At 36.7% G+C, this 12,106-nt stretch overlaps 1 protein-coding gene across 8 annotated transcripts in view; it reads right to left on the bottom strand.

Annotated features, from left to right (window-relative positions):
• Positions 1-519: 519 nt before the first annotated feature.
• Positions 520-12,106, bottom strand: part of LOC105322564 (neuronal acetylcholine receptor subunit alpha-2) — a 22,433-nt gene continuing 10,846 nt past the window's right edge. For 4 of the 8 annotated variants that reach the window (XM_011421403.4, XM_020065015.3, XM_011421481.4 and 1 more), the window contains 6 exons: positions 3,549-3,663; positions 3,216-3,370; positions 2,994-3,038; positions 2,397-2,506; positions 1,442-1,977; positions 520-1,234 (listed from right to left, as the gene is read on the bottom strand). In XM_011421403.4, coding sequence (XP_011419705.3) covers positions 663-1,234; positions 1,442-1,977; positions 2,397-2,506; positions 2,994-3,038; positions 3,216-3,370; positions 3,549-3,606 — 1,476 coding nt within the window. In that variant the 5' untranslated portion in view covers positions 3,607-3,663 and the 3' untranslated portion in view covers positions 520-662. Of the gene's footprint in view, positions 1,235-1,441; positions 1,978-2,396; positions 2,507-2,993; positions 3,039-3,215; positions 3,371-3,548; positions 3,664-6,828; positions 7,004-8,656; positions 8,818-8,898; positions 8,998-9,353; positions 9,512-12,106 lie in introns of those variants that run through there. The other 4 variants (XM_011421777.4, XM_034469286.2, XM_066086479.1 and 1 more) reach the window with 4 other exon arrangements.

Here is a 12,106-nt window from a genome sequence, read left to right as displayed (position 1 = left end):
TAATTTTTAAACATGTAAATTTAAGTAAACTATCTACTGCGAAAAGAAGGGGAGGGCAGCTCCCCTCCCCCATTCTTGATGTTCCGTGCCTGCATATCTAACGCATGCTCTAAAGTTGGCTTATTTAAAAAAAAAAATACCCCGTGTAAAGCATTTATTAGGTTGTTACCAGCGATGGTATCACAACATATTATAAATGTATTGGTCTCCAATTTTCTTTACATCATCCTTATTAACCGGACAAAGTGTTAACGGGTAAAAATGGTAAGTGAATTTTTCGAGGCTGGTGAATGCGTTAAAAGAAATACGCTGGAATGTTAAAAACCTGTTTATATCGTATCAAATATCTCCATAAAATATGTGAAAAATCGTACAGGCAAGTCCAAAATTACTGCAAGTTTTGTAACATAAATATTTATAGGTTAATCGTATTTAATCAAACTGATATCAGCCAAAAAAACAAAACATTCATATATAAATTTCCGTTACGAATTTCTAGTAATCAACTACTAAACCACGATATATAAAAATATATGTATTTTCCGAATAATTGTGCGTTTTTAATAGGTCAAACACAAATTAGTTCTGAATAATATCACTATATCGTCAAGACAATCAATTCACATGTATAAACAGATACATTTACTAGTCATAGAGAAAAGTTAAGAACCACCAAATCTCTGTAACTTTTGTAATGGCAAGGCGACGAGGATATAAACGGAAGCCACAATCATCCCCAACAGGAAAACCAGGAACAGGAAGCGGTCGATCACAATGGCAACCTCCTTCCATTCGTCGTGGATTTTGTTCTCTCGGTCGGTCTCCTCTTGTTTGTTCATAAGGCACTTCAGTGTTTCCAGTAATGCGTGATTCACTTGTGAGTTATCGTCCTTGAGTAACCTGTCACCAGGTGTCGCTCCGTCATGGAGCACGTCGTCATGAGTTACGATGGTAGTCGCCTCCCCTATGTCATGAACGACACGGCCATTGGTCGAGGAATGGTTACCGACGGTTGAAGCCTCGGGGACGCGGTGCCAGTGTTTTGGCTTCCAGTGGGACCTCCTCTCCTTGAGATGATTGACAGTTATACAGAGCACGCGTGACACCACCAGTAGGACACTGCGCATCCAGTTTGGGACAGGATGCGCGTATCCCCGGATGTGGAGATTCGTCACAGCCACGGAGCAGATGACAGATATAGAGGTAAAGGACATGGTGGTGATAAGGTAAACTCCTGAAATATAAACATACGAGTTCGTTAAAGCGTGATCAAAATATCAGATGGTTATGGTAAGAGTAATGTTTCATTTACATTAGCTGCAAGGTATCTGTAATGGAACTGTAGTAATCACGAATAAGATCGTTAAATACGTGTGACCATGTATATTGAAGAATGGATCAGTTATTTTGGAAACGTTCCTGTGATGATTTTTTATAGTACCTAGCAGAGGTATGAAGAATGAGGTGGCCGGCGTGTTTTCCGCGATGAGGAGCATAAAGACAGACAGCGCTAACAGTACGGTCAGTCCCAGCGTGACCTTCTCCCCGGAGTCAGGGTTAATCCAGAACCCCAGCAGGGCCAGACTGGACAGCATGATGGAGGGGATGATGACGTTGTACATATAGTAGATGGTCCGCCGCCGGATGTGCAGCGTAATGGTTACATCCGGGAACGGTTCCGGACAGCACGTGTAGTACACGTTGTTCCGGACACCGTACGTCCGGATAAGCTCCCACTCGCCGTTCTGCACGAACCTGGACAGATCGACGGTGTTTGAGCGGTTTAGCACGTCCACCTGGAAGCCGGTGTAGGCCCAGGAGCCCAGCTTTAACTTACAGATTTGGTCATCGAACGGAAAGTAGGTCATGTCCATCAGGCAGGAGCTGCGGAACTTGACGATGGGGGGCCAGAAGACTACCCCTGTGTGACTGACCATGGCTAGCGCCTCCATGTACTTCTCATTGTGGTCGCTGGCGCTGCAATAAAATATTAGATTTAGGTTACGTTCAGGCATTTGCTTCTTATTTCCTTATATTTAAAAATAAGTTATTGTCCACATATGTGCAGCGAAACATGAAACAGGAACTCACTCTTAAAAGCACACATAATTCTTTTACTTCGTAAGATTAATTCGTTAAGGAAAATAAAAAAAAGTGGGGACATACCCCTAACAAAGCAATAGTTACAAACTGATCTTGTTGATGAATTTACGAGTAAGTACTTGTATCATCTTTAACTCTTTCTGTTTTCATTACGCCATTTATAACTCATAGCTTAACGATATAAGATCATCATTGGTTAAAATTGAAGTTCATGGACTATGTTCTTCAAACTCGTCTCTCCATTAACTGTATTGACGGAGCGGGCGATGGTTTGGTTGTCCCTGGACACACACCTGTTGTAGAGGACGATATCCGGCAGCCAGATTTTCCGGCACGGGATCCTCATCACCTCCAGTCCGTTATAATCAGCGGGGTCCCACGTCAGCTTCTCGTCTTTCCATTCCTGATGGCAAGGGAATGAAAATCGGTCAGTCATCTTATCCCATATTCTCAAGTCAATGGTTTCTGATCCGCTTCGCTACCCATAAACGACGTTTGTGAGTTAGTAGAGCGGATCAGAAACCTCCGACTTGGAAAGATGATATAATCCCAGAATGCAGTTTTCGGGGTTTCAGACCACATATTTATATTGTTAGTTATTTCATATCCACATATATATTTTCAATCAAATCAATACAAACATCAATAATTGATGATGGGGGCCTTTTAACAGCCCATTAATAGGCATTTAAGAACTCTGAATTTTTCCTACCGTTGATTATCAAAATAGCTATACGTTTATCAGTTCACGATCTAAAAAGTCAAATATACGCAAATTAATAGTCTGGGACTGGGAATCAAACATTTGACGTTTGTACAGTGAAAAGATATTGGACTCGGAGGTCATTAGATGTTGTTACAATATTGCTGTCTCAAGCCTAACATCTCACCTGGTCCAACCAGACATTGGTGGTCAACACTTGATTTTTTTCATCCTGGAACAGAAATCAAATGATTAGTTTTTAACATTACAATGTATTTATATCAATTTAAGTTTGGGTCTTTTTACCTTTAGGTGGTATAATTTTTTGAAACTTGTAATTCATAGATCCTACCGATGACAGGTAGTCTACTGCTAACAGGTAATTATTTCCGGGGTCTCCGTCACTTACCACGTCAAATATCTGAGTGAGAGTGATTCCTAGCGAGACTTGGACCGGATGTGACGCATTATATACGGGTCTCGTGTCACTGTTATATCCGTTTAACAGAACCTCTAGCAGTCTCTGCTCGTCCGTTTTCTTGACATTGGTAGACGGACCGCCAGCTAAAAGTAGGGATAAATCAAACAGCAGCTACAAGACTCTCAAGGTCTGCCGAAACGTTTCAGGAGACAAGAGCTTAACAAATACATGCTGACATGTCTCCAGGCTGTATTCTACAACGTTTGGAGGAAATTATTAACGGGGAACAACATGTTTTAAAAATCTGAATTATAAATTTACCTGTTAAGACTGACGGGTGCAAAAGAATGTAAAGAACAAACAATAGGTCACGTGACATCCTGGCTTCTCGTGGGTAAAGTCATGGTTTGTCACGTCAGTTGCAATTGGTCAAAATCTGTAAATTAAAGAATTAATCAGAATTTAAGTGATCTATCTATATATAAGGAATACAAAATTTTCCCTTTGAATTGTAAACAAATGTTCAAATGGCTCCGTAAAACCCAAAGTTATGAATGCTAAGATCCGGTAGGAGCTCTCTCTTTCAGTACCACACCTCTATCATGTCAAAACGGTGAAAGCTCTTAAACCCAGTTTTTAGCTTCAATAAAAATAGTAGAATTCCAGCGGCCCGTGCTGTAAACAAGACCAGCCACGGCTCGAGCGCGGACATTTGGTTACCCCCTTTTTAAAAGAAAAATAAACTTAGTTTCCGATAGGGATTTAGGAATATTTTATGTTATGATTAGATAATGAAAGGCAGCGCCGGGGAATTCCGCTTAAACTATTAATTGATTTCACAATCTGCTTAGTGCATTCAAACACATTTTTCTAATTACAGCATTAGTCTTGTTTTAATAGCAAATTGATCATCTGGGTGTAAGATTGTGCTCTAGCAAGCAGAACTGGATATTAGGGCCAGGGCACTACAATTAAGTACAGAAGAAATTTCATTCATAATGGCGTTAAAGAGTCGTAACTATTTAAAACAGTGCATTGAAATCCGACATTGGTCCCTTCTGACCATGGAATTCCAGGGGGTACACAAATGAGGCGCAAGCATGCAATTGTTATGAATTTTTCGCATTAAACAACTGTCTTCATTTACGACACCAAAATTAATGGACAAGAAAATTCGCCTACAAATGTAATTTAGCAAATAAAAGGTTTCCTAATACAAAGGTCAGCCACACATTTGGATTCCAGCTAAAATTGGTTTTCAGAAATCGGTAACGGACCAATAATTTTGTTTATAAAAATCTGTATATATTTACACGTGCATTATTTTTGTTATTATTGAAAAGTTGCTTATCTTCTTAACGTCTATATGTAATCCACGTTCTACGCTAGCTTCTCCTAGGAAGAACGATCAAATCAGAAAACTTGCCAAAATCAATCAATGACCAGCCCCCCCCCCCCCCCGCCCTGTTCTGAGGTGAAAGAAATTTCTAAGATGCTTTTGTCAACCCAACATTTTCCGTTAAAAATACTTATATGCATCCAACAAATGTTATTTTTCAGTAGAATTTGTAGAGATGTCAGTATAAATCAGTAAAAGCAATTAAACAAGTTACTTATAATTAATTGTAATAAACAAACATTTCCTGTTTATCTATTAAGCTTTGTGATTAATGTGTGTTTGATATGCAAATACGGCGGACAGACAGACAGACAGAGAGACGATGTGTACATAGGCATTGGGTGGACAGCACACGTAACTTAATTATATATATGTTTACGTGTCTTATTAAATAAATGTCACGTACGGTCATGACTGAAAGTTTTTTTTTCTAGAATGCTCGGCATTTCAACCATTATACCTTGTTAATATCGGCAGAAACCGGAAACGGACGAAACCCGCTTCAAGGCAGAATCTAAATGAAACGAAAATTAAACTTCATGAAGGGAACAGACAAAGCGCGTTTGATCCACCTTTTTAAGGTACATATGGTGAGTGTTCGGTTAGCCGTGTTAATCAGTTAATTCTCCAGTCATCGGTGTGTAAAAATGCCACCATATGCACTGGCTTTCAGCGCCAGGGTACGTACTCCAAATGGCTTGGTTCTCGGGACTCGTCGACGCTATACCTCTCAAACACTTTGATGTCGAAATAACGGAACAGTTTAATGGAGTATAAAACAAGAACTATTGCGATTGTAATAAGGCAATTTTGATATGAAATGTTCCGAAGGTCGAAAGGTGGCTTACAAGAACGGAGAGCCTGAGACAGGAAGTGACAGGCACTGCCAAGGGTCAGAGGTCAAATATTGACCAATTATAACGCCGCCAAATACCATGCACTGATTCAATCAAACTATGTTTTTTCTATTTAACTGATATCAAAATATAATTTATTATCCAATTTATCTTTTTATTTTCAGAAACTGAGTATGATAACGGTGCTAAATGAAATATTCAAATAACGTTGTACTTTTCAATACGGCTTTGTTATTCTTTTTCTTTCTCATCTTTCTGTTTTCTCATGAATATTAAGCAAGATTACCTTTAATAGTTTTCTCAAGTATTAGTTGTATTCTGAAATCAGTGATTTTAAGAAACTCCAAGATATGTAGTGTGGGGTTTAATCAAAATTGAACAAAAAAACTTAATGTTTGACATGAAATGCCGGAATGGTACATTTATGAATTTTGACGCTAGATTAAAACGAGTCTTCATACACCTATGTAATAACTTACTGACAAACAAGCGAACAAAATATTGGAAATCAATAACAAACCGATAAGCAAAATATAATTTAAAAAATAAAATGTAAACATTAAAGTAACACTACTTATTAGACTAATGAAAAAGTCGTAGCTAGTACAAACTTGCAGGGTTAGGGTTGTACATATTATACCAGTTAATACAAAATTAAACTTGCAGATTATCTGTCTACTGAGAAAATATTTACTCAGTCTCTTCATGTTTTATTTTAATTTGTTAAAAAATTCCTCTACGATAAGCTTATTTAATAGCGCTGTGGAAGGTAGTAAGCCGTTATTATTCATTTAAAACTAATTGCACACTTGTCAACATACAGACGACAGGAGCCAAAATTAAAGCTTTATTTTATTCAAAACACCATCATGATGATTATGTAATATAATTGATTTGAATAAGTAAACAAGACACTTTAAAATTTCTTTAAAAAATAAAAAAAATAATCTGTATTGCCTTTTCTTCATGAGGTTTTTAAAATAAGAAATAAATTATAAAAAGAACTTAAGAAAAACTCTGGCTATCAATTCAATAGGTATTCTGAATTATTCATTGAAAATACTGAGAGCCATTAATGCACGAACCTTGTCAGTTCACTGTTGTCACCAGGGCAAAGTATAATTGTTCGATGATTTTAGACAAAAATAATGTTGTTTTTTTCCTTTATAAAAACAAGTGTTACATTTCCCGCAAACAACTCCCTCACGAGTCCCAACTAAAACTACCAAGATTTAAGATTCAAGATAAAATCATTTAGTCAATAAATTAAAAAAAAAAACAGTTCTTAAACTTAATTTTACACTGAACACAACCATTTTATATTGAATTCATGGTATGACCTTACCTTTCCCGAGATTAAAGTGTCCATGTTTACAACTTGCACAGAATGGTTTACCGGATCTCGGGAACCACCGACTTAATAAACCACTCACAACTTAAACCTTCTCCTGTCCTCGGGAACCACCGACTTAATAAAGCACCAACAACCTTAAACTTCTCCTCCCTGTGTCCTTAAAGCCAAAGAAGTAACCGTAACCCATACCATCCTCTGACTTTTAATTCCAGAACCAATTCCGACATGGCTGATCGATGGATTGGCAAAATATAAAAGGCATAAAGGTGGTCTAGCCATCTATTATCTACATTTAAAATAAAGCAGGTGTATTTTATTAGGTAATTATTTGTAACCGATACTCAAGATGCACGGGCTTGAGCTTGGTTAATCAGATCAGAAAGGATCCCCTGTACATCTGGTGGGTACAACACTAGATCGCAGAGACTGCCTCGTGACGTCACGATCTAAAATAAATCACGTGGTCAGAGAACAACTTTCGGTGCAATAATGCACGTGTCAACAATTCTAAATCTTCCGGGGATTGAAGCGTAAATTGCCGTCAATGGCCGTCCGATACTGATTTGCTGCATCTCGGTAATACAATTGCCATTCTGTTCTTAACTAAAGTCAATATCAATGAAAGCGGATATTTCCGTCAGTACATTGAAAGAGTCTTGCACGCCATTGCAGTTTTCCCGGGCAAATGTCATTGTGCCAAGACCCAGTGTAAAAATGTATAATTCTGTATATTGTAAATAATTTTCTACGACTTCTACGACCGAGAGTTAATTCAAAGAGGTTTAGTCAACAACTCAACCATCAGATTCACCTCAAATTTTCGAAAATGGATTGTTTAGCCGTAAACTACAATTTAGTACAGAACATCTTCATTTATCTTAACTATAAAACTTGAATTTTTCTTATTCATATAAAACTCTTCTTTTTAAGGAGATTAATAAAGCCTAAAAAATGGCCACGACCGTCCAGCCCTCTTAACATTTATTTCTTACAAAACTTGTCAGGTTTTGACCTTATCAGATGTAACCTTATAAATTAATTCTAATAAAACTGTTTAATATAGGTGAATGTATTTTTAAAATTTGAACTATATATGATATAAGTCAAATTTGGCCCCCAAAATTCGCTATTTTTAAAATGATTCAGGTTCATTAATTTTTTGTGTTATTTTATAAAAGAGCTGACATGAAATATGTTTTTCACCTATTTATTTGATTTATATGCACTCACTGGCAGTATATGACGTCAGAAGTGACGCTATTTTTATAATTCAATCAAAATCAACCAAAAATTGACATTTTTCTTATCTTTTTTCGAATGGGAAATATAGAGCGACTCTTTGAACAAGAACAAACTTTTTGTCACTTATAAGTATTGGAAAGATATATCTTTGGTGAAAATATTTTGTTTGTTCAAGTAGTCGCTCAATGTTTCCTTACAGAAAAACTGCCTCAAAACAAGCCGTTTTATGCTAAAAATGCGAAAATGGCGGGAAAAGTAAACTTTATGATGTCATATTTTTAAATTGTGGGCACTAAAATCAAAATAAATATTATGAGAAAACTTCAAATGTATATTTGTACAAATAAATCAAAGAATTACAGTAAAATGACAATGTTCATTTTAGGGGGCCATTTTAGGCTCAAACCATATATAGTCCTTTAAAAGGTTTTATTATAAAGGATCTTCATTAATTTCATGATCACATAAACTTAAGAAAAAACAACCAAAAACTAAAAACTAGGTACAGTGTATACATAAGACTGTAAAAAATAAAAGATTACCGAGTTCGTTGATAACTGAGTTGAAACCAACTTACACAATGGTAGTTATTATGTATATCCCAGAATCCAAGAGAAATTTGTCAACACCCGATTACGAACGAACCGTCTACGTAAAATCACACGAAAAAAGCCCTACCGTTTATTCACTTTCATTGACAGAACTATGCCTTTCTCTAGTCATCATTCCAAAAATTAAGAATTTTTTTTTATAAAAACACGAATATTTTTTGGCACCGTGGACGAGGGGTGTTGTGTTAAACTTTCGCGGGTCACTTACTTTCGCCAGTCAAGCTGTACACACATGTACTATCGTCCCCCGACTCCCTGTATTCTGCAGAAACCTGTCGGAGAGATCTGTACCCAGTGCCTTGTTTATTTCGTTTATCTGAACATGCTGACCATGCAACTGTAAACACGCGCTAATGAGATTTACATACACCGCAACGGACCACATACAGATACAAACACATTTTTTTTTCGTATATCATTTTGGTTTTTCTGTATTTTGTAAGGAAATTTAAAGTTAAATGAAGCCGTAATTTAACTTATAAAAATGTACACTTCTTTAGTGATTACTTAGTCTGATTTAAATGAAATTTAGTTAAAAATAAGATTTATTTACATCAAGACTAGTTTATGGTCAATGGATTGCGCTAAGTAATTTCTAAAACCTAGATTTTAAAATAGATCTAATTTAGACGGAAACATGGAACACTTGAGAACTATACCTACCCCCATAGTTCTTCTTGATTAAAACCTTCCAAAGACAAAAAACGGATTCAGTGTCCGGACTTTAGATCCGGCGGCCCGGCCCACGTAAGTCCGGAGTGAATAATGGAAAAAACCGCACGTGGTTTTAGCGTGGAAACAAACCTCGGGCGCTTATTAAAGAATAGAACAAATTCATCACGACCTTGTCTAAACATTTAGCAATAAAGATTTCTGACTTGATATGCAAAATTCGTCGGACAATAACATAAATATATAGATAATATACGCTACAAAGCGGTCCCGTGCCTTGATGAGGGTCAGGTTTCTCCGTAAACACACCGTTCAGGGGGGCATTGTCTGTTTAAATGAATCTGGCGGGTAGTCTTTGATAGATGACCAAGTGTCTGAATGCCTCCTTTTGTCTGTCCACCTCATTAGAACAAAGCGGTGAGGTACTTAGGGTGAAGAGCGGCAGCTATATGGTGATTCTTGTTATCAGCCTTAATCAAGAATCAAATTTATTTCCATTTACATCCTTATCATATCAGTTCACAAGGACCATCTTTTTATGAATTGTATCTTATTAACATTCGATCGAACATACCATTACCATACTGATGAAAGACAGTCTTATCTTTTTTTCTCAGACATTCAGAAGTGTAAAACCAGTTTGCAAAATTTTCAAACTGATTTTGAATGAAATGTTGCCATTTTCAATAGGGGAGAAATTAATGTAACATTGAAACCCCTAACATGCACGGTAAATGATAGAATCACATTTTGGGGTAAAAGCGGGTGAACGAACTGGAATCTTCAAACAGACAGCCATTCTCATTTCTCCAGCAGAGCTGATCAGTATCATCAATACGCTTAGCTTTATCACATCCCTACATTTATTTGGTGAGGACAACTCAAGGAGTTGTTCATCTTTTTCTGGATTTCCAGGAACTGCCGAGTCTTGTACCACTGATCTATAACTATAGCGTCTACGGCGCGCACCTGTTCTCTATAGTTCCTCGGATTTCAGTCATTTATCATAAAGCTTAGGAAAGTTTCCCCGGAGAGGGATGTCATTGGCTCTTACAATCACACATATAGCCTGTAGTATAAAATCACCTCTTATGTTAATTATAATTGGAAGTCCCGTGAGAATAGGTCAAAAAGTTATCTAAAGGTTTTAGGGTACTATTTAGAGCGGGCACGTGCATACATGTTACAACTATCTATGTCATTTCAAAGCATTCTATATGTACTTTATACGAAATATAATTCCTCAAATAATTGGCAACTGTTTCTTATATGCTGCTACAGACAATGGACGAAATATAGGTTGCATGTTAGGCCAAGAACAGGCAGTTAAACTTAAGACGATACAGCTTTGTTTGATGACGTTTACATGTAGACATGTGGAAGAATTGGGACAGCAGCTGGTGATTGCAAAACTAATCATAGAGCTACTGAACAGGCTTATATAAAGGTACTTGTTTGTCCACAGAAGTAACACTGAATTGGCTAAATCATCTAAGAAAACAATAATCATGTTATAAAGAAATTAAAAAAGTATCACAAGAAATTAATTAGCTATTCCATGGTCCCGACCGTCCACTCTCCGATGACATTTCTTTATCATTGAACATATCAAGGTATACCCTTATTTTTTTTCAATAAGGCGGCAGGTAACTTTTCTGACGCGGTCAAATAAGAAATTACCAAAATACAACTATGAAAATTAGTATTTAAAAACCACCCAAATTTAGTTATTTTATCTAAATCTTGGGGTTTTGTGTGTTTAACAATTTTGAGATACATTGGATAAGATTTTATAAGGACAAGAGGTTACAATGAAATGAAAAAAAAAAGTTGAGTAAACACTGGTCAAGTGGAAAGATAAATCTAGAACTATAGCCCTCGACCCCCGCCCTCGGTGCATCGTGACCAGTTTGACAGGACGTGTCTAGGGTCACCGTCTGGGGTTTAAATGAACCAGTTTTTATGTTTAAACATATTACAGTTGATTAGGTTCTGTACTTCCGCCGTAACAGTTTGACGGTCAGTAAAAGTACCGTAAGTCATCGGAATCAGGTCACGAGTCGATTCTTGTGTTGCACCCAATATTTCTTAAAGGGTTTCAATCATGATTTTTCCTTACAAGTAAGAAAAAAGTGACCAATAGTCTCCCACAACTTCAATTACCTTATTCTAATTTATCTGCAGTCCAATTTTGATCAATCTCACTGAATTAGATGTTTTGAATTTAAATTTAAAAGGGTACAATGCCATATTTAAAGTCGTTTTATGCATTTCGCCTACGTAAACTTATTTAACTCGTATGATGAGCAGGTCTAAAATAAGCTGTATTATTATTGGTCTATCATTATCCTTTGAATCTAACAAATCTCCTAGCTTGCATATGAACATACATAAGTTACAACTTCTGCGTGTAAATTGAATATTTTTGGATTTTTATATCAGCACCCCCTTGACGTGCCTTGAATTCAAACACAGTAAGTTATTTTCAAGATACGTTTGCATTTAGTGGTATTTTCTTTAAATATCTCAATCAAGCTTTTAATTGATACGGTCCGTGTAAACACTTGATTTTAAGTGTAATGTTTATGCTTTCTTTCATTGGACGCTGTGTGAAAGATAGAGATACTAAGGACGGAAGTGTGAAGTCACCACGGGGGACTGAGTGCTGTGGTTATCTATTAATAGTAACATGGATTCCACCAATCACATCGAGTCAATTAATGTGGTACTCTTATTGCAAAAAA

Source organism: Magallana gigas, chromosome 6, assembly GCF_963853765.1.
Source record: "Magallana gigas chromosome 6, xbMagGiga1.1, whole genome shotgun sequence".
Lineage (NCBI taxonomy): Eukaryota > Metazoa > Mollusca > Bivalvia > Ostreida > Ostreidae > Magallana > Magallana gigas.
This window is presented reverse-complemented; position numbering and strand designations above follow the sequence as displayed.